Source organism: Equus przewalskii, chromosome 3, assembly GCF_037783145.1.
Source record: "Equus przewalskii isolate Varuska chromosome 3, EquPr2, whole genome shotgun sequence".
NCBI classification, from domain to species: domain Eukaryota; kingdom Metazoa; phylum Chordata; class Mammalia; order Perissodactyla; family Equidae; genus Equus; species Equus przewalskii.
In genome coordinates, this window is record NC_091833.1 from 66952457 (window position 1) to 66974564 (window position 22108).

General features: G+C 35.5%; 1 protein-coding gene and 1 long non-coding RNA gene across 3 annotated transcripts in view; one reads left to right on the forward strand and one right to left on the reverse strand.

Moving 5' to 3' along the window:
• Positions 1–2864: 2864 nt before the first annotated feature.
• LOC103564528 (uncharacterized) overlaps positions 2865–22108 on the reverse strand; it is a 107726-nt gene continuing 88482 nt past the window's right edge. Inside the window, exons 2-3 of the long non-coding RNA XR_011538177.1 lie at positions 5963–6105; positions 2865–5106 (exon numbers count right to left, since the gene is read on the reverse strand). This is a non-coding gene — a long non-coding RNA (uncharacterized lncRNA). The remainder of the gene's footprint in view (positions 5107–5962; positions 6106–22108) is intronic.
• The window catches only part of LOC103552782 (transmembrane protease serine 11C-like), a 65497-nt gene continuing 51190 nt past the window's right edge, over positions 7802–22108 (forward strand). Inside the window, exons 1-2 of one of the 2 annotated variants that reach the window (XM_008522997.2) lie at positions 7802–8227; positions 13939–14057. In XM_008522997.2, the coding sequence (XP_008521219.1) occupies positions 8172–8227; positions 13939–14057 (175 nt within the window). In that variant the 5' untranslated portion in view covers positions 7802–8171. The remainder of the gene's footprint in view (positions 8228–13938; positions 14058–22108) is intronic. The other variant, XM_008522998.2, reaches the window with a different exon arrangement.

Here is a 22108-nt window from a genome sequence, read left to right on the forward strand (position 1 = left end):
TATAATAGCAGGTTTTGCACTTTACAGTTTTCATCATTTGCAATGCTTTCATAGAGAAAGTCCTAGAGTAAGCATCTTTTAATATTCTAATCATTTCCATTTTTATGACAACAACAATTTATTTCCTGTTTTGGTTCTACTAGTCAGGAAAAATGGTCAGGGTTTCCTTCCAGCTGTTTCTTTGACTTGCAACTAGGAAAGAAAACTATCAAATTTAGTGGCCACGTCTATGACTTTAAGACACCAATATATGTTCAGAAGAAATAAATTCAGTAAATCCCTTGGATATTACTAGATATTTAGATGTTTGGACTCATAGCTGGAAAATGTCAGAATTTTGCCTAAACTTATTTCATATAGTTTTCTGGAGTGTCATGGACTCATAATTTTTAAGAGTAAGTTTTATTGTAGGCATCCACACTAAAAAGAAACTTTAACATTACGTTAGAGGCTTACAGGTACACTTTTATATGGCAATGATATAAAAATAAATTTCATAAGCAGCAATGGTAGCTGTTAGTCTAACTACTATGTCCCAGTGTTGGATAATATTTTCATTTTATCAACAGACATTTTTCCATATTGTTATTTTTAGAAAAAGAAGGGATGAGCAAATAAACTCAACTCATAATATGATCTAATGGTAACAATTATTTGAAGTAGTAGGTATTTTCTTTAAAAACGTATTCAAACTCTATGCAAAAGGCCAGCGAAGTTAATTGATGTGAGCAAGTTCCTACAGTAGGAAATGGCAGAAGTCAGCTCAATCGCAGGTTCTTTGATTCAGGCCAAGCTCCTCATCACCGCCCCCACCTCTCGCCAGCCATTTGCACTGTTCTTCCCTCATCGGTCTGTTGAAGGACCATGTTCACCATGGGCAGTCTTTCCATTCTTTATCTGTAAAGCTCCAACAATAATTTCCCCTCTTTCATAGAGTTTTACTTCATGTAAAATGAGGAAATGTGAGCATCTTAATAAATTATACAAAACAGACAATATAAAACAGTTATTAAGAAAAAAGATTCAAAAATAGAATAACTGAGCAAAAAGAATTTTTTAAGCAAGTGGGAAATTTTTTTGCTCTGAAGATATATAATCAGGTAATTTAGTTCATAACTAGCTATACATTCTAAAAATCTATTTTATATTATTCCTTAATTTTAATCTTAAGCAACACATCTTTTTCTAAAGATCTAAAGCAAATAAAAAAGAAGTGCCACTCCTTAACAGAAAGTGAGAAATCTTCTTGCATTTGGAGTTTCCGATCCACATGGGTGCAGGATTTCAGTTGCCACCAGTCTGCCTGGGTAGTTAAATAAAGGCAATCTCTTTTTTGAGCAGATTGCATTGAGCTCCTTTGCTGAATTTATGACAAACAAAACATGATCAGGAAAAATTAAATTGTGAAAGCTTCAAAGTTCACACTCTCTTGTTACCAACATCTATATTTTCTCATTAAGTGAAGTTAACATTAAACTTTATCTTTTTACATGCACACATCAGGCAAGTGCTTTCCTCAAGTTAGTGAAAAACAATAAGTTCTCATAAAAATGTGTTCTGGATCTTTCTTTTGTAAAAATAAAGCATACCTACAATATTATGAAGTGAGCATTTGTTAACATGATTACAAAACTCACTTGAGTAGAACTCATGAAGTAGATAATTTCTCTGAATTCCAACATTAATATATTAAAAGTGTTAACATTTCCAGGCCTACCCTACTATCAAAGTCTATAGATTATCCAAAACTTCCTCTATCTGTTAAAACTTGCTCCAGATAAAACAGTTCTATAAGGATATCTCTTTTTACTGGCAGCAGTTATGCTAGGATACTCCCACATAAGCTGATTTGCTGGGTTATTCCAGTGTAAACTATTTTCAGTCTCTTCATTTGACCAATTTTGAAGTTACACTTCAGTTAATAAAATTTATTTTAATCTAAAACTTGCACATATTTCCTCACAAACTGTTCTAATTCATTGGGGGTATTTGTCTTTGATAAATAGAAACCATGGGAGCAAAAACTGCCTTTTTTACCCAGGATTTTTTTGGAGAATAACAGACCAAGCAATATGTGTGTGTGTGTGTGTGTGTGTGTGTGTGTGTGTATAAAATGGTCCAATAATAGTGAAGCAAGCAAAGGTGACTGATACTCTAATGTTCTTTAAAGTTGTAGCCTAACAATACTCAAATATGTGAGCAACCAGTCAGGTTGCTTCCCACATTAGGCAGTGCAGATTTGGTTTTTGCAAGTAAAGAACAGAGAACAGTTGACTCATTCATTTTCAACCAACTGTTTTGCCAATGTGTTCACTCACACACACACACACACACGCAAGGTGTATCTGCTTAACACTGCTAATTATTTAACTCACGAGATTATTTTATGGAGCCATGAATACCTGTTAGTTCATTCTCCCCTGAGAGACCATTTGTTCAGGTGTCCAGCATACCATAGATGTCTTATATGCTGAGGAATAAAGTACCAAACTATGTGAGAAAAATTCCCATTAGCAATGAATGAAAGAATAATTTCATACAATAAGAAAATCATGTTTTCTTGTAGAATAAAAACCTAATTGTTGAAAGTATGATCTGAAATAGTGGTAGAAATGATAATAAGGATAGTTATAATAGTTGACATTTATGAAGCATTTGCTAACCACCAGGCCCTCCATGTAATAAACCCAGGAGAAGTATTATTATTATTACAACTATTTTTAAGAGGAAGAACCTAAGGTTCAGAGAAGTTAAATAAAATGTCTAAATTCACAGAGCTGTTAAATTGCAATTAGGATTTAAAGGCAGAGTTTCAGATTATAAATCCTGTGTACTTATCCTTTAGAAACTAATCATTAGCATGATTTGAATTTTTCACGTTATTTTTATTTTCCAAACTCTATGAGTTTTCAACCTAAGAATCAGTTTTCAACCTAAGAATCAGAATAAGAATATGTAAATACAATTTCCTCTACATTATAATGATAGTCCTGTTCTCACTTGTGCCACCATATTATGGAAATCATGTTCTAATGATCTAGATTTTAAAGAGTTATTATGTATTCATGTCCCTTATTATCAACAAATATATACTGGCTCTAATTCAAATTGGAAACTTCAGAATAGTATCATTCAGATGGTTTAGGAAATTTCTTTATGTTCTTCCTCATATCTTTCTAGACATACTCTCACTCTCAGTGTGATGATATACAACATATGCCTCCTTCTTGAACCATGCTTCTTTTACCTGTAAGCTCCACATAGAATCTGAGCTTTTTCTCTTTCTTTCCCAGGCTTAAATATGCCCATAGCCTGTGCACATGAAGCCACTTGCATATATCTCACCACTGTGACCACCTATCTTCCACATCCAGGCCATAAATGCTATCTCTGGAAATTTCCTAAACTTCCAACCCTTGAAAATGATGGAGGTATCTGTGCAGGGGCAGAAAGACTGGCTTCTCCCAAAATCTGTGCCACACTTTTTCATAACAAGCAATTCTGATGGGGTCCAAAGTCTCAAAAAAGACCTCTCGAACATTTCACTCAGCTTGTATTAATCATCTCTTCCTTACAATCTCACCAGACTCCTCATTATAATAAAATGTTCTGTTTTGGGTCTTGACTCCTCTAAGAGCTGACAGTCCCAGGGACATGATGCATCTCCTGCACTCCCTCTGACTACTGCCTCCAACAAAACTCCTTCCTCTGAAGGAAAGAAAACTAAAGCTTCCATATATATCATTGTGATAAAAACAAATGCTGACAGGGAATGTAGGATGAAAGTGTGAGAGGTATTGGTAAATCTTTCTCACGCATTCATTTCTGCACACTTCTTGGAGGCATAGAACAAATGGCCTACTGTCCCCTACTATTCTCAGTCACCATCAAACTCAACAAGGCTCCCTCAGGGTCTCTCTGCCTCAGTTCATCATGAAGTCTCTCTACTCAAGGGCTTAAGCACCATAATGGCACAAGGAACTCGGCAAGGTTGTCAATTACCCGCTTTCAATGTGAAGGGGCCACAAGACCTCTCTACTCTCAGATCCCTCCATACTTATCTGAATTTTACTATTCCTAATCTCTAGAACTAACCCAGAGTTGAGGGAGAAGTATGAGAAGGGTTTGGGGTTCACAGAACCTTTTCCCAGGCTCTCACTCTAGTGCTTTCCTCTGACTCTCTACTCCCTTTACTAGCCCACAAAACTTTACATAGTCCGGTCAGGTGGGGAAAAAATTTGCTCTGAACAATAAAGTATTTTTCCAATTCTATAGCATAAGCTTGAGCATCAGCTTAAAATAAGTGTATTTTAAATATGATGAAATAATATATATACAAAAAGTATACAATATATTGCTACAGAATGAAGAGAACCTTTTTTTAAACGAACACAGATGCATCTATCATAAGAAATAGAAAATTTTCTGTACACTTGAATCCCTCTAAGAGCTCAGTTTTGATCATTAAAAGAGCCAGCTTCTTCTGATTAAAAGCAAAGACAAAATTTTTTAAGATATTGATTCCACCATATGCCTAAATAGTCTGTTTGAAATTGTCTTTACATTCCTGATATACCAAGCTTTGCTCGATGACAGTAAACTCAGAATGCATGAAGTGAGGGAAAGAGTCACAGGATCAAAAGGAATTACCAAAAATTAAAAAAAAAAAATTAAAAAGTTATTCTAAACAATTGTTTTGCTTTCTGAAAAAGGAAAATCTCACAAAACAGACCAACATGATGGTGTCTCAAATACTTTAACCTCAGTTATCATGTCTCGCCTTAGACCTTGTGAGAGAAACATTCTGTTTCTTCAACCAGCCTTTGTATGGTTTCCAGCCATGTCATGATTCCAGCTTTTCTCCTCTGGTTTTGCACTACTTTATCATCATTTATCTGAAACTACAGCACCCAGAATTGCATACAGTACTCTAGATATGGTTGAATAACTGTGGAAAACAGTGAGAATACTACTTCCTATGATGGGGAATGTCGACTTCTGTTCTTCAGGTCAGCAGCTGGGGAACAGCAGCAACATACAGTTGGATTATTAGTTGTTTGCACTTCTGAAACACAATGCTTCCCTCATGCTGTATTTATGTTTTAACTGTAATGCAAAACCATATAATTAATATATGAATAATATTATATTATGTATCATCTTAGCATCTATTTTTTCCCAAGAATTTTATAATTTAACTTGTTAGTATTATTTTGAATCTTGATTTGGACCCTATCATATTAGCTACTTCTACAAAAATATTCTCCTAAATTGTTGATTAAAATATTAAATAGAACAAGGCCAAAGTAGAGTGTATACTAAATAGCTTCAAGAGATTCATTTCTAACTATTACTCGACACTACTTGGAAAGAGTCGTTTAACAAGCTGGGAAGTAACTCATTATCACACAGCTCATTGTTTGTTATCTTATACACCAAGGCATCACAGGTGCCTTTGTCAAAACTGTACTTTTATGAAATCATTTATCAATGTTGTTTTTGATTCCTCAACTCCCTCACTCCCCATATCCAATCAATCATTAAATCATATCAAATCTCTTAACTGAGTCTTGAAATCTCCATCTCACTGCCTTAATTCAAAGTCCTTGCACCTGGATGACTAAAATAACTTTGTAACTGTTTCCTTCCAATTTCATAGTCTCTTTTCCACATAGCAATCCAGAGTTAACAAAATGTCAATCTAAGCCTATTTAAACTCTCCATTAGCACTGCATTGCTCTGAAGTCAAGTCCAAACTCCTTAAATAGACCAGCAGGCCTTACAGAATCTGGACGCTTCCAATTTCTCTCATGTCATCTCCTGTCAGCTCCCCCACACACACACACATACACACTAACTCCTGCACCATCTACAGCTTGGGCAATTACTTCGGGGTAATTTTCAGTCACCCCCAAATTGCAATGCTCTCTTGCTTTTTACTGGGCTAATTCATTACCCTCACCTGATGGAATACTATACTCCTACGCATCCTTCAAGTCTTGGGTTAGATATCTCATCCTCTGAATACTCTTCTCTGACTCCCTCCCACAACAGCAGGATTCAGTTTCACTTCCTCGTTCACATAGTGCTCCATGAGTGCTCCACCTAGGGTTTATTTTGATATGTTTTAGTCACCAGTTTATTTGACTGCCTTTATTGTGAGGTTATATTCACCTCAGGATATTATTTCTAATTCTATAATTAGCCTAGTACCAAAGCCATAGTACGTGTGCAACACATTTTTTTTTAATACTTTATTTTCTTAGGGAGGTTTTAGGTTCACAGCAAAATTGAGAGGAAGGCACAGAAATTTCCCATATATTCCCTGCTCCAACATATGCATAGCCTCCCCCATTATCAACAATGCTGACCACAGTGGTGCATTTGTTACAACTGATGAACCTATACTAATATATCATAAACACTCAAACGTCTATAGTTTACCTTAGGGTTCACTCTTGGTTTTCTACATTCTATGAAGTTGGACAAATGTATAATGACATGTATCAATCATTATAGTATCATACAGAGTATTTTCACTGCCCTTTGTGCTTTGCCCCTTCATCCCAACTTCCACCCTTATCCCTGGCAACCAATGATCTTTTTACTGTCTCCATGGTTTTGCCTTTTCCATAATGTCACATAGTTGGAATCATATAGTATGTAGCTTTTTCAGATTGGCTTCTCTCACCTAGCAATATGCATTTGAGTTTCCTCCATGGCTTTTCATGACATGATAGCTCATTTCTTTTTAGTGTTGAATAACATTCCATTGCCTAGATCTTCCACTGTTTATTTATCCAATATATATGTTTTGATCAATGAAAGAAGGAGGTATCCTATATCAGAATACTTTGTTTCTTGATCTCCAAATGCCATTCTAAGAAAATAATTCAGGAAGTTTCTCACCTGACCCATGGTCTTATATACCCAAATCCTGTGTAGATTTTGGTGCAAGATCCTGTGAGTTTATGAGCTTCAGATGACAAAGCAGTATATTTTGAGAAGCCCACATTGAGAAAGTAAGAATTGAGCCAACCTTGAAGGATGAGTAGAATTTACACAGACAAATGAGAGTGAGAGGAGCATACTAGATATTTTGAAGATAAGGCAAAAGCATAGAGTTTGGAATACTCAAATAAATACAATTAAAAGGGAAATTTTTAAAGAATGTAAACATATCTCATCAAGGTCCTATTAATAACTGATACAAGAACTGCCATTTTGGTTCTTTTTCATTCTAATACAATTTCCCTGATTATCTTTCCCTTTACCTGTTTTGGGAAGAAAAGAGGTTACATAGGTAGAACAAAGATTCTATTTGACCATATAATAAGGTTGAGTCTCTTTAACAAAGACTGTCACCCAAGAAAGCCTTCTCTCCCAGCATAACTAGATTCTCCCTTACTGCTGGTCCCTAGCCTCTGACAAATTCTCTCTCTTCCAGGTGGCTAACCATTAGGATGTGTCCGATCTAATCTCTACACCGACATTTAAATTGGCTGTTAAGAACCAGAATGCCATCCAAAACTTTGGAAAATTACTGGTTAAACTAATAAATTTTTTAATAAGATAGCAACACCCTTTGAATTTCAGGGAATGAAAAGTTCTTTAATGAGCACTAGTATTAGAATAGTAGTAAAAATTTCAGGGAGGAATTCATAAAGGATGATATATGGGTTGAAAGAAGCAAGAGAATTACAAGTTGGAGAGGATTCAGATCCTAATAGAGGGTTAGAGCTTGGAGAGCCATTGGCCTTTCACCAAAAAGCAATAAAAAAAACTACCACAATCTTTGGAAGTGGATTCTAAGGAGTGAGAAGAGTAGCTGCTCGTCTCCAAATTCACACACTGCCGAAAACTGAGTAAAGATTCACTGTTCTTCTCAAGCCAGATGATCCTATTGCTTCTTCAGTCACTACTTCTAAGAATTTTAAATTTTGCCTCCACTTGAGTCATACGATTACTTCTTATTCACGGAGCAGCATATATACATCTCATGTTTTACTAATGTAAAATTAATTAGTAAGTGTTCAGAAAGTACTTTGAAGATGAAAAGTTGTATGAGTGCTATTATTATTATACCATTATCATAAAACACATAAAAGTCACAGGATCTCGTAAGCTAAATAGGCGGAGAATGACTGTGCTGCACAGCACTTGAGGAGAAGATGGCAAAGGGACAACCTCCGCAGAGAGAGCAGGCATGGACACCACTGCAGAACAGGTGGGCTTAAGGGGAGTGGGCTGCAGGGTGGCCTGCCATTGATCCTTGGGTAAATTTTCTGAAGGGACTAAATTAGCTAAAGTAGCTTTATTTGTATTTTAAAGTTCTTAAAAATGAGCTACTTCCTCAACCTTTTTACGGAAATAGGACCAATATAAATCATAAATAATGGAAAAACAAGAATGATTAAGGTTGATAAATTTTAATCATTATGCCTATTTTGCTTGTTAATTGTAAATCTTTTCATCTCAGTTAGAATATTTATGAAAAGTGTATGTATAATTCTTGAAATTGTTGAAGTAAAATTGGGGGATTTTATTTTTAAAGATCATTGTACTTTGAAAATGGAAAGAACACAAGATAGTTACATGTATATATTTCTAATGATGTATGTTGATAACGACAATATTTATGTTCACATTGTGCTATTTTACCTGTAGGAAGTAGTAGACCAAAGTTTAGGTCTTAATTTTTAATTATTAAAACATGACAATGCTGCACTGCTATACATTTTCAGTAGTGTGATTTACATTTTAGTTGGAAACAAGAACAGCAACAAGAGAGTATTGTATTCCTTCCCATTAGCAATGCCATATGCACGGATAGCAATTGGCCTGAAAGTCAAAGAAATGTGCTGACAGTTCCAGGGCACACAAAGGTGGACAAATAATTTTTATGCTTTGATTCTTAAGCTAATCAAATTAACTCACAAAGACAAATGTTCACATACACATTACAGTCTTTCCTGGCACTCCAAAAAAATGCCTTGATATGCCTTGATAAACTCATTCAGACAGACCAATATTTTTAATAAAATATTTGGACAACTTCTATGGTTTGGACATCTTTCCAACATCTAGATTCTAGGTGAACAGTATAGTATTGAGCAGAGCATAACTTCCAGATAAAAAGTTTGAATAATCAGTCATTTTACACATTTATATTTAGTTTAATTAGTTGTAAGAGAACCTCTAAAATCTTTTCCATCGAATTAAGTTACTGTTAATTCTTTTGATTTAATTAACAAAAAACTGTAGAAAAAGTGTTTAATCTTGGCTGCTAAGTAATGTGTTCTATATCCTGCATGTTAACCTGCTATGTTTTTTATGCTCCATAAACAATATTTGAGAAATAATGTGCAGACAGATCCTGGTTTCATTCTTTCAAGGAATTAACTTTTTAAGTACAATTCACCAGCAAGCCACTGTTTCTGAAATCCCTAAATAATCCTCAATATCATTACCACCATATCATTATTACATTTAGTGGCTTCGGGATACACTTGGTGAATAAATAAAACACTTTGGAAAATTAAGGCACATTGCTGAAATCAAAACAAGATTTTCTAGTCCTCACTTTAACTCCCTCCAAAGACCCAATTTCTCTCAAATAATATGTAGTCTTTTTCAATCTACATTCCACATAATAACAACACTTTGGAAAAACATGGAATTTATATGTCTGACATTTTTTTTAGAGAATGCTTTAAAGACTCCGGATGTCGACAAAGTTGAATTTTCCTTTTGAATTTAAGAACACACACACACACTAACTCCAAGTTAATAAAACCCTTTGCAAGTAGGAAAGACATTTGCATCTTAGAAAACTCAAGTGAGACTGATGGAAATAAATATTTAATTCATCTGCCTTTAAAATTAATTTTGGTTCTTTATCACTTTACATTTGTGAATCAAGAGAGATAAGTCACTGTGGTGATTTTAGATTTTGGCTGTAAGGTAAGTGAGAGTTGCAAGTTAGAGTGGCCTATATGATTTAATTTTCCTTCTGGAGATCAGGAAAGAACCCTAATCCTAACTCTAACCCTAACCCTAACCCTAAATATAGTGATAATAGCAAGAGGAGAAATCTCTACTTAGGATGCATACATTCTCTAGATTTGAAACATCCTAAAGAGAAAATATTGTCCTACAATTTCCCTTTCTTGCAAATTAGGAAACTAGAATGGGTGATTTACAAAGCTGTGCGGTATTGGAGGAGGGAGAGACACATTGATCAATGAAACAGAAGAAAACCCTGAAATAGACCCACATAAATATGCCCAACTGATTTTTGACAAAAGTGCATAAGAAATTCACTGGAGGAAAGATGGTCTTTTCAGCAAATGGTGATGGAGCAAGTAGAAATCCAAAGGAACAAAAATTAACCTCAACCTAACTCTCTTATTTCATGTAAAAATTAATTCTAAATGAATCATAGAATAAGATATACAAAATTTTTAGGAAAAAAATACAGGAGAAAATCTTTGACATCTAGAGCTAGGCAAAGTTCTCAGATTTGACACTAAAAGCATGATCCAGTGAAGGAAATACTGAGAAATTGGACTTCATCAAAATTAAAAACCTCTGCTCTCTGGAATACTCCATTAAGAAGATGAAAAGACAAGCTACAAACTGGGAAAAAGTGTTTGCAAAACACAAATCTCACAAAGGACTAGTATCTAGAATATATAAAGAATTCTCAAAACTCAACAGTAAAAAAAGAACAATCCAATTAGAAAATAGGCAAAAGATTTAAACAGACAATTCACAGGATAAACAATAACAAACACATGTAAAGATTTCAACATCACTACTCAATGCAAATTAAAATCATGTGATATCTCTGCATCCCCATCAGAATGGTTAAAATTTAAAATAGTGACAACAACAAATGTTGGCACAGATGCAGAGGAAGTGGACCACACAATTTGCTGATTGAAATATCAAATGTTGCAGCCACTCTAAAAACCAGTTTGGCAGTTTCTTAAAAATTAAACATACAGCTACCATACAACTTAGCAGTTGTACCTCTGGACATTTATCACAAAGAAATAAAGACTTATGTTCACACAAAAACTTGTACACAAATGTTTACAGTAACTTTATTCCTAACAGTCAAAAAGCAGAAACAATCCAGATGTCCTTCAATGAGTCCATGATTAAACAAACTGTGGTACATATAAACTATGAATTTCTTCTCAGCAATTTAAAAAATAATAATAAAAGAACTTTTGATACATGCAGCAATCTGAATGAATCACCAGAGAATTTTGCTGAGTGAAAAAGATCAAAGCTCAAAAGGTTGCATATTGTATGAGTCCATTTATACAACATTCTTGAAATGACAAAATTATTGAAAAGGAGAACAGATTAGTGGTTTCCAGGGATTAAGGAGGGCAAGGGGACTGGAGGAAGTGGATGTGGGTATAAAAGGGCAACATGAGTGACCCTTGTGATGAAAATATTAGGTATCTTGGCTGCAGCAATGTAAATATCTTGGTTGTGAAATCGTACTGTAGTTTTTCAATTTGTTACCATTGGGGAAAACTGGATAAAACATGAAAGGAATCTCTCTGTATTATTTCTTACAACTGCATGTGAGTCTATATAATTGTCACAAAATAAAACATTCAACTAAAATTTTTGAAAAATAAACACACAAATTCCTTCTCTTAGGTAGAGCAGTCTACAGGACAACTTACACAGTATCTTCAACAAGTCACTGTCATGAAAAATAAAAAAAGGAGGGCAGAGTATGGAAGCTGTTCTAAATTAAAAGAGACATAGGAAAACAATAACCAAGTGCAATGTGGAGATAATTGATTTGATTTTTGTTCAAACATTGTGAAAGACATTTTGAGGGCTAGAAGTGATATTTGAATATAAACTTTGTATTAGAGGATATTAAGGAATTATTGATAATTTCATTAAGTATAGCAATGGCATATTCTTTTTCAAGCTTTTATTTTTTAGACGGAAAATAAAGCATTTAGGGGTGAATGTCATGATGTAATTATTTTTCTGTAACTACTTTAAAATATTTCAGAAAAATAATGAAGTAAATACTGCAAAATGTTCATAGTTCTTAAATCTATGTGATGGATATATGGAGGTTCATTAAACTAGTCTACTTTTATGTATATTTAAAATTTTCCATAATAAAATAAAACTTCTCTTGATCTCATTTCTTCCACTGTCTCATGTCTTTAATCCGCTTTTCAGCAAACTCTAAAAGAGTGGTCAATGGTCACTGCCTCTAGTTCCCTACTTCCATTCTCTTTCAAACCATCTCTAACTTGTATCATGCCCCTTCCACTCAGAAAACTTGTTTCATCAGGGTCAACAATTACCTTTATAATGCTAAACCAATGGTCAATTTTCAAAGTTCAGTTGCTATCTTATTTGAGCCATCAGCAACATCTGACACCACTAATCCCCTTCTTCATCCTTGACACACTTCTGTTGGCTTCCAGGACGCCATTTTCTCTTGGTTTTCCTCCCACCCTCACTATTTGCTTTTTCTCATTCTCCTTTGCTTGTCTTCCTCTTCTTCCTAGTCTCTTAATATGGGAGCGTCCCAGGGATCATATCTTGGTTTTCTTTTCTTTCTACATTTACTTCCTTGGTAATCTCATCCACTCCCAGAGCCTAAATGACATGTTGACAAATGCCAAATTTATATCACCAGCCTAGACCTCTATCTCATACACCAGACTTGTGTATCTCACCTGCATTTCCACTTGGATGCCCAGTGCACATCTAAAACATATAATGAACAAAACTGAACACACAATCATCTTCTCAAAACCTGCTATATCACCAGCCTTCCCATCTCAGTTGATGACAACTCCATGCTTCAAGTTCTCAAGCTAAAGAACTGGAAACCACACTTGTCTCTTTTCCACTCACATTCCCCACAAATCCATCAGGAACGCCTGTCAACTCTATACTCAAAATACGTCCAAACTTCAACCCCTTTTCATTTCTTCCACCTATACTATCCTGGTCCAAGCTAACATCATCTTGTGCTAGGATTATTGTAATCATTTCCTATCCGTCACTCTGCTTCCACCCTTGCCCTCTATAATTTACTCTCCACAAAAAAGTCAGAGGGATCCCATTAAGAAATTAGATGAGATCATCATAGTTTTCTGCCCAAAGCCCTACAAGCTCCCATTTCACTCAGAGAAAAGGTCAATTGTATTAGAGTAACCCACAAGGCCCAACCTGATCTGGGCCTTGGTACCTCTCAGATAGTCCCTTACCACTCTTCACTCACTGCTCCAGTCACCCGCTCTCCTAATATACGAGTCGTGTCCTGACCTCAGGGTCTTTGTCAAATTATTTCCTCTGCCTGGAACTTTCCAAACATTTGCATGACTAACCACCTCAAGTCTGCTCAGATTTTACCTCCTCAGTAGGCCTAACTTGACCACTCTAATACTGCATCCTGCCGCCACCACCATCTCACACACACTCTCACATTTCTCATCTTCTTTACCTAGGTCTACTTTTTTTCCCCACAGCACCTAATATGTTTTTACTGATTATATTTACTGATTAATTATGCTCTTTGTTTGTTGTCTATCTCCCCTCAGTAAAATGTAAGCTACATAAGGAAAGAGATCTTTGTTCCTACAACTGTGTCTACCACATAGGACATCTATATGTATTTGCTGAATGAATGAAAGCATTTTGATTTTAATATTACCATTATTATTCATATGTGCTGAAAAATAAGTAGGCCAAATATTATATTTACTAATTCTACATGTTGTTGTCCAAGCTCAGCAGTCCACTGAACCCATAGTTAGTAATAACATACATAGTAAAATAATGTACTTGTACACTAACATCAAATCTATATTTATCTCTGAGAGAGTCCTACTTTGTGCTCATATTAATACTTGCTTTCTTGTCCTTTTTGCTCAGAAGAACAGAGTCAAACACAAAAATGAAACTCACAAGATGTGGAAAGATTACCCTGGGAATTTTAACGATGGTGATTGTTGCAGTAGTCATTGGACTCATTGTTTATTTTGTTGCTTACGGTAAGTACTCATTATGTCTGACTTCAAAGTCACGTGGAATTACTGATTCCATTATTGGGAAAATTAGGAACTTTGAAAATGAAGGAAGGAAAGGAGCCAGATAAGATTATTTGGCAGAAAGAGTTTCTTATGGTTAATAACATTTACTGCAAACTTTGTTCTCTAGTCATCTTTGGCTTAGGGCATTCTAAACCCAGAAGTTTAGTGTGCTCTTTTTAAAATCCTGGTGAAGATTTAGGTGCTAGGAATACATCAATGAATAAAGTAGTGATAGTCTCTACCTTTGCTGAACTTATAACTTTCTGAAGAGATAATCAATGAGTTGACAAACAAATAAATGTAAAAGCCTAGAATCTGGGATTCTAAGCTAGGATTTCTTATTCTAAAGCCTATAATTTTTCCTCTATACAATGTTTCTCCTTTAAAAAGTAGAGTTTTTCCATTATTAAGGGGTGAATAGAAAATAACAGTCAGTACAAATTTTTCTATATATTTTGCAAAGATTAGAAAAAAATTACTGGATCCTTGAGTTCAATTTTTCTTAAAAATAGCTCTTTGTGCCAAGTTCTCTGTGTCCTGTTCTTGTTATTTTATTTAACCCAGTATTTCTTAACCTTTTCAAGAATGGAGGACCTTTTTATAGGAAAAAAATTTTTCCTACATTCCCACAAGAAAGTAATTGCTTTCTTATTGAATAAGAAAAGAAATAAAGACAAAAGAGTACTACAAATTTAGTAATGCTATTAAATCAACTTGTATTTAATGAATTACATCTACCTATGTTTGAAAATCAGTAATACACGTATGCACAAGAATCATTGTTCATTAAGTCTAGAAGAACAGATGTATACATAAATATTTTTCCCTAGAATGATCTTCTGCTACCATCATGCCCCCATACTATACAATTCATGGCTCACAGGTTGGGAACTACCGCTTTAAAATATAGCAGTATTTTCTGAAAAAAATACTAACATTTAGAAAAGAGGCTGTCTAGCTAAATAAACATCCATTTCAGTTTATAAGGGGAAAAGAAGTTACATAGAGAGAAATAGAAAGAGTTATATACAGTGGAGTAAAGAGATGATCTCCCTAAGAACTAAGTGTTTGTAACCATCTCTGCTTCATTTTCTACATACACCCTTCCATACACACAGACTTATTGTGCAAACACAATCATTAGGTAGATTGTAATGCCAGCTACTACCACTGCCAGACCAAGAGTCATAGTTACAGTCTATGCCTATAAACGTTTGAATAAGAGGTGCTCACACAAGACATAAACACAGAATCTGCTGCCTTTCATTAAGGGTGTAAAAAAGTTCCAGAAACTGTAGATAAGAATACCTAAAGAGGTTATCTTTGGAGATAGGTGTGCTGTAATTTCTCATACTACTACAACCACCCCCATATGTGAAGAGTAAATGATTTCCTTCACATAAAGATCAGAAATGGGCTTTAAAAGAGAGACCCATATGACCCTAAGAAGACGCTTGCAGATTGAGGAACACAGTGGACTGGAATCTGACTCACACCTGGAATACTGAAAGGGCAAGAGACTTGGTGCTTGTTTAGCAGAGTGAAGAACAGGTCATACCCTTGGGCAGTTTGAACAATAACTTTGAGACAAATAATGCATAAATGTTTCCTATGAAACAGATATAGACCACCCAGCAAAAAAGCCCTGTCATCTTAGGTCCTGTCCAAAAGGCCACCTGGAGGGGTAGTCAGATCTCAGGTTAAGACTGAGAAATATCTCCAGCTGCTTAAATGCTGAGGAAGGAGTAAACTCAAGCTGGAATAGTCACATTTGTCCACGTAAGGAAACTGTAGTTGAGACAACTCCAGCAATAAGTGGGAATGGAATTTCAAAGTTTAGAAAAACCTAGAAGGTTTTAAATATATACTCAGTTCCTAGAGCACCAAAGTTAGATGCCAAATTCTTAACCATTCCAGCATGGACATAGAGGCATCCAAATCCAGTTAATAAAGTGGGAAATGAGGAACAGAAGGACTGGGTGAGTAAAGATCCAGGGAATGGAAAAATGTCAACTTTAAGTCAAGTTCAAAATTTGATTATTAAATAGAACTGAGTATTTTAATTTTTGAATTGAGACCATGTTTTGTGATTTATAATGACCATAACACTTTCTGTTACTAAAGAACTAAAAATAAAATTGTTTTATGGTTACATACTATAAAATATACCTGTGTGAAATACTAGTTATATATATTGTGTGTATGTGTATAATCACACCTTGCAAATTATTTTAAAGCAATTCTCTACAGATATTTTTTAGTGGGTCTAGAAGAAACTACTCATGTGAGAATGAATGAGTTCTAATATGTTTAACATCTCACTCTTGGAGTTAGTCATAGTAATATCTATTTCCCAGAAATTGTAAACTTGCAACTTATAGAAACTTTTAAAAAGAAAGAAAAAGAGGGGCCAGCCCAGTGGCATAGTGGTTAAGTTCGCACGCTATGCTTTGGGGGCCCCAGGTTCACCAGTTTGGATCCTGAGCATGACCTACACACCACTCATCAAGCCATGCTGTGGTAGCATCCCACAGAGAAAAAGTAGAAGGACTTACAACTAGGATATACATTATGTACTGGGGCTTTGGGGAGGGGGAAAAAAAAGATGAATATTGGCAACAGATGCTAGCTCAGGGCCAACTTTCTTAAAAAAAAAAAGAGGAAAGAAAGAAAGGAGGGGCTTATCACACTCCCTTCCTGAAGGCAAGCAAGAGAAAAGGCATTTTCACCTGGAGAGCTGTTCAGTATAAAAACAAAAGCAAAAGAAAAGAAGGAAAAAGAATCCAAAATTAAATACTTCTGCCTCAGACCAGTAAGTAAATTTTGTTAATAATGTAAGTTTTCTCAAGTCATAGTAACCTGTAGGAACATGAATAGAACTTCTCAAGACAAGTACTTTGATAAGGCTTCCCAATTCCTAGATTTTAATTCTTTTTTATTTTTAGTCATTAAATGGTTTTCTTCTTTAAGACTGCCTACCTGATGTCACATTATCTTGTTATGGATTAATAAATTAAATCAAAATGAACTTTTTAAGAACCTACATATTTTTCACTGAAGAAACAAAATCTCAATCTGATTAACCAAATTTTATACTTCTTATCCAGATGCTTTGGCATCATATAGAGGCAGCCTTATCATGCTCCTCCTTTGAATGAAGCTTTCAGTATCCTTTTAGGATTTTCTAGTTCACTACTCCAGACTCCAAACCTGGAAGCAATGAGCCATCTCCTCACAACTACTCTTTCACTTGGGCCAGGAATTAGCTAAACAAGGTTGGCTGGACAAACTCAAGCACAGCACAAATATTCACTCCAGGATGCCTACATTTTTCAACTTCATATGACTCTATATAAGGATAATGTCATGTTTTCTATTTGGTTAACTTTTTAAGAGATAAATAGAGATAGATCAATTATATAGATGATAGAATGAAGAAACAATAAGGGTATCTGAAATTGTACATGTATTCAACTCAATAAGCATTTACTGAGTGACTACTATGTACTTAATGGCAGGTACTAAGCTAGGTGCTACAATGGCGGTATAGCAGTAATGTAGGAAAGCTTCTAGAGCATCACACTCCTCCTCACTAAAAATACTCAGCGTCTACACCAAGGTCGGCACACTTTTCTTGTAAGGGCCAAATAGTATCTATTTTCCTCTCTATGGGCCGTAATAGTCTCCATTACAACTACTTGAGTCTTCTTTTGTAGTCCTAAAGTAGCCAGTATGTAAATAAATGAATGTAGCCATTTTCCAATAAAACTTTATTCACAGACACTGAAATTTGAATTTCATATAATTTTCACATGTCACAAAATATTATTCTTCTTTCGACTTTAACTTTTGAAAAGTATATAAACCATTCTCAGCTCACAGGCCATACAAAACCAGGTGGCAGGCTAGATTCACAATTTTCTGACTCCTGATCTACAGCAGTGAATCTTAACACTGGCTGCACCTTAGAATTACCTGGAAACCCTTTTTTAAAAAAAAAAAATACTAGTACACAAGTCCCACTCTCAAAGATGCTGGCTAGAGTGGAAATTGTCATTTTCAAAGCTCCACAGGTGGTTCTAATGTGCAACGAAGGTTGAAAATCACTGATCTAGAGGGAGACAGATACACATAAGTTTCTGATAGAAATAAGTTCAGAGGTCAGAGACCCAGATTCAGTATGTCACTTCAAGATGTCAGGGACCCAGGATCCTTCTATCTTGTTACCCCACCATGACCTACTTTATCCGGAGCATCTCAGTGTCCGAAGTGCCTGTGCCAGTCTGGCCATGATGTCCACATTCCAACCAGCCAAGAGGCCGAAAAGGAAGAAGAGCATGCCCTCTTTCAAGGAGAAAACATCTCAGAAGTTGAACATATCACTTTCCCTTTCATTCCATTTGTTAGAACCTAAATGCACTAGATCACTCTTAGATGTAACAGAGGTAAGAAAATGTAGTTTTTATTTTTGGATAGGATCTTCTTAGTTATAAATCACAAATTGGATCACTACAGGAAAAGGAAAGAAAGAATATCAAGAAATAACACATAGTTTCTTCCTCAGGAGATTAATATTCTATTGCAATAGGTTAGGCTGTGAGTAATTGGTGAGGAAATTGACAGATGAGATTGCCAGTAAAGTTTCTGAACATGCCTGGAGAAAGTTCTTTCTCGTTGGTTTTCTCACTACTACTATTTCAGGATATTTCCAAATCTTCTTGTTCTATCTATAAATGAAAACTGTTAGCCCCCAAAAAAGCAATTTCACTTTCAAAGAAAAGAAAAGAAAAGGGAAAGCATCAAAGTATAGGCAAAAATAATTTCTTCTTAAATTCCAACTTATTTGCTTTGTTTTCTTGCTTCTTATCAAAGAGCTAAACTGATAAATATGTGAGGTACTTTTCCTAGACTGTCTCTTCAGTGACAAGTTTAATGTCAACTCTAATAGATTATGCAAAAGGCATCTCTTTGACTCTCCAGAGGTATGTTTGAGAGATCCTGGCCTGGAGGACTACTTTCAGCAAGCCTTAAATGTGGATAACAGAAGCCAAGGACCAAGCTGAGGGTATTTAAATTAACTCATCTTCTAAGATAACAGCAGCCAAGAATGGGAGCAATTGGTTGCCACCTCAACCCAGTTTTGAGCAAATAAGTCACCAGGTGTGAGAAACATCCAGGTTTAGAACCATACAGGGAAAGTGCACTGATACTGCTATCGGTTAATTATAAGCCCACAACATATGTATAGTTCTAATCACAAAAAGAATTCTATTTCTCAAAGGACAAGTGGCATCTTAAAAAAAAATTCAACATAAATCCATTTCCTTAAACAACATTTTCAGATTACTTTTCAGGAATTTTTTAAAAATACAAAGAGAAGTAGTGGAGGAATCTGGCAGAGAGCCCCTGAACCAAGTGAATGAAGTGGACATCAGTTGTGATGGGATAAAGTAATTTCAAGTGTCTAATGTTTGCCAAAGGACACATAACTGCTGTGATATTATTGACCAGAAAAACAAGTAAATCATAATCTAAATCTAAGCACGAAAAACATCATTTTAATCAAATGTCAAGCCATAGAGCACCCATATCCTGTTATCTCTAATAGTATATTTGAGTAATCTTCTTTTAGCATTCTAGAAATCCCAACTCTTCTAATTACTCTTCTTTTCAGAAATTTCTGAGTTATTCTGGGCCATTAATGCCATCCTTTTCAGATGTGTATTTTCTTAATCCTGGTCTACACAGAGCTGATGGAACATCTGGATGGGACCTGAACACTACATTCTCCTTCTTCACTGACATCCCAGGACCCCACGTCATCCCACATAGGAATCTTGCATGCCAATACCTTCCCAAGTTGATCTATCACAAAGGGAACATTTTCCGTAGTTTCAGGTCTTTAATTTATGGTGGGAATTGCTCAAGGCGTATCAGAAGTCTGAATGGAGAAAATGGAGAGAAGGCTCTGGGATACAGGGAAGAAGTGCTCTAAAGAGTTACCTTTGACTGTCATAGGAAGAGAAGGAAAAAAAGGGAGTTGAAAACAAACTTGTTAGACAGGAACACCAAAGGTACAGAAGTAAATGCTTGCATGTTATGAAACCCCGGCATTACAGGAGGAAAAGAGGACATAACCTCTGACCCAGGACACATTTACCTGAAAACCTACAATTTCATCCTCTTCTTCCTTCTCTGGGTTTCTTCCTCAGGTGAGATTATGTGGAGAAATCACATCTGCATCTTGAGAATATGCCTTTAAAGGCTTCAGCACAGACCCTTCACCTGCTACCACCACAGCCACAAGCAGAAGGGTCTTGAAATGCTGGAATGTCCACCCTGTCCTTTGTCTCAGGAGAGATTCAGTAACAATGAGCTCCTACATGGAGACCAAACTTTGAGTTTCTTCTTCCCCATCTTCAGGGGCCCTCCCTGCCCAAAGTTGCCCAAAAATTCTGCTATAACATGGATAATGTGGGCTGCGCTGACCTGCCCCTGCCAAACTCATGTAGAGCAAACCTTGTTACCTCCCCTTGGGCCAAAGGAGTGCCTCAACTCTCATAAACATATTCTAGAGCCCTCATACTTATCCCTGGCCTCACCTTAGAATCACCTAGAGCACTGAATTAAAACAACATTGATGCTCCCATCCAAACCAATAGACAAAATCTGTGAGAGAGGGCACAAGCGATGATAGCTCTTAAAACTCCACATATGATCCTAACTGGAAGCCTGGGCTGAGAGCACCTAAGCCTTACTTCTCAAGCTTGAATGCACATAAAAATAGGCTTATTGTGGTGATCATTTCACAATATATACATAAATTGAATCAGTCTGTTATACACCTGAAACTAATATGTTACATGTCAATTATATCTCAGTAAAAAAATATAGACTAAATAAAAATGCAAAGAGAAGAATTAGTCAGGATCTAGTCCTCCCAGGAGTTCTTAACTCTAGCCCAGAATGTGATCTGTATTATGTGAAAAATATGACTCTTCTAGAAAGGAACAACCAATGAAAATAATGCTTAGAAGAAATCCTAGGTCATAAACTTTTTTCTCTGCTCAAGGTCTAGGTTACATTTGAAGAAGAGAAGCTAACCCTTTGTTACGATAGTCTGCTAGTTGCTCTGAATGCCAACAGTAGCACTCATTTTACACTTTCTAATTCAGGGCTCGGTGTTCCAATAGGATAACAGAGCTAGAGAATGGCTTTCCTGTCTAGTGTTTGAAATTTATTTAGTAGTCCAAGTTATGTAACATAATACTGTCTCAATGCCCTAGATTCTCAACCCTGATCGTTTAACAGAAAAATAAGAAGTCATACAGTATTTATGAATAAAAATATATAACAACAAAATTATTATGCTCCTTTGGAATTTTCCTTATTCAAATTTATTGAAATATAGTTGACATATAACATTGCGTAATTTGAAAGTGTACAGTGAGTTGATTTGATACACATATATATTGCAAAATGATTACCACCATACACATATATTATTTCAGATATTTCATTGTTAGTGTATAGAAACACTACTGGTTTCTGTATGTTAATTTTGTATCCCACAACTTTACTGAACTTGATTAGTTCTAATCATTTTTTGGTGGAGTCTATAGGATTTTCTATATATAAGATCATATCATCTGCAAATAAAGACAATTTTACTTCTTCATTTCCAATTCAGATGCCTTTTATTTCTTTCTCTTGCCTGATTGCTCACGCTAGGACTTCCACTACTATGTTACATAGAAGTGGTGAGAGTGGGCACCCTTGTTTTGCTCCTGATCTTGGAAAAGAACTTTCAATTTTTCACCCTTGAGTATGATGTTGACTGTGGGTGTGTCATAGATGGCCTTTATTATATTGAGGTATGTTCCTTCTAGACTCAATGGGTTGGCATTTTCACAACAAGAAAGGATATATTTAGTCAAATGCCTTTTCTCCATCTATTGAGATGATCATATGGTTTTTATCTTTCATTCTATTAATGTGGTGTATCACATTTA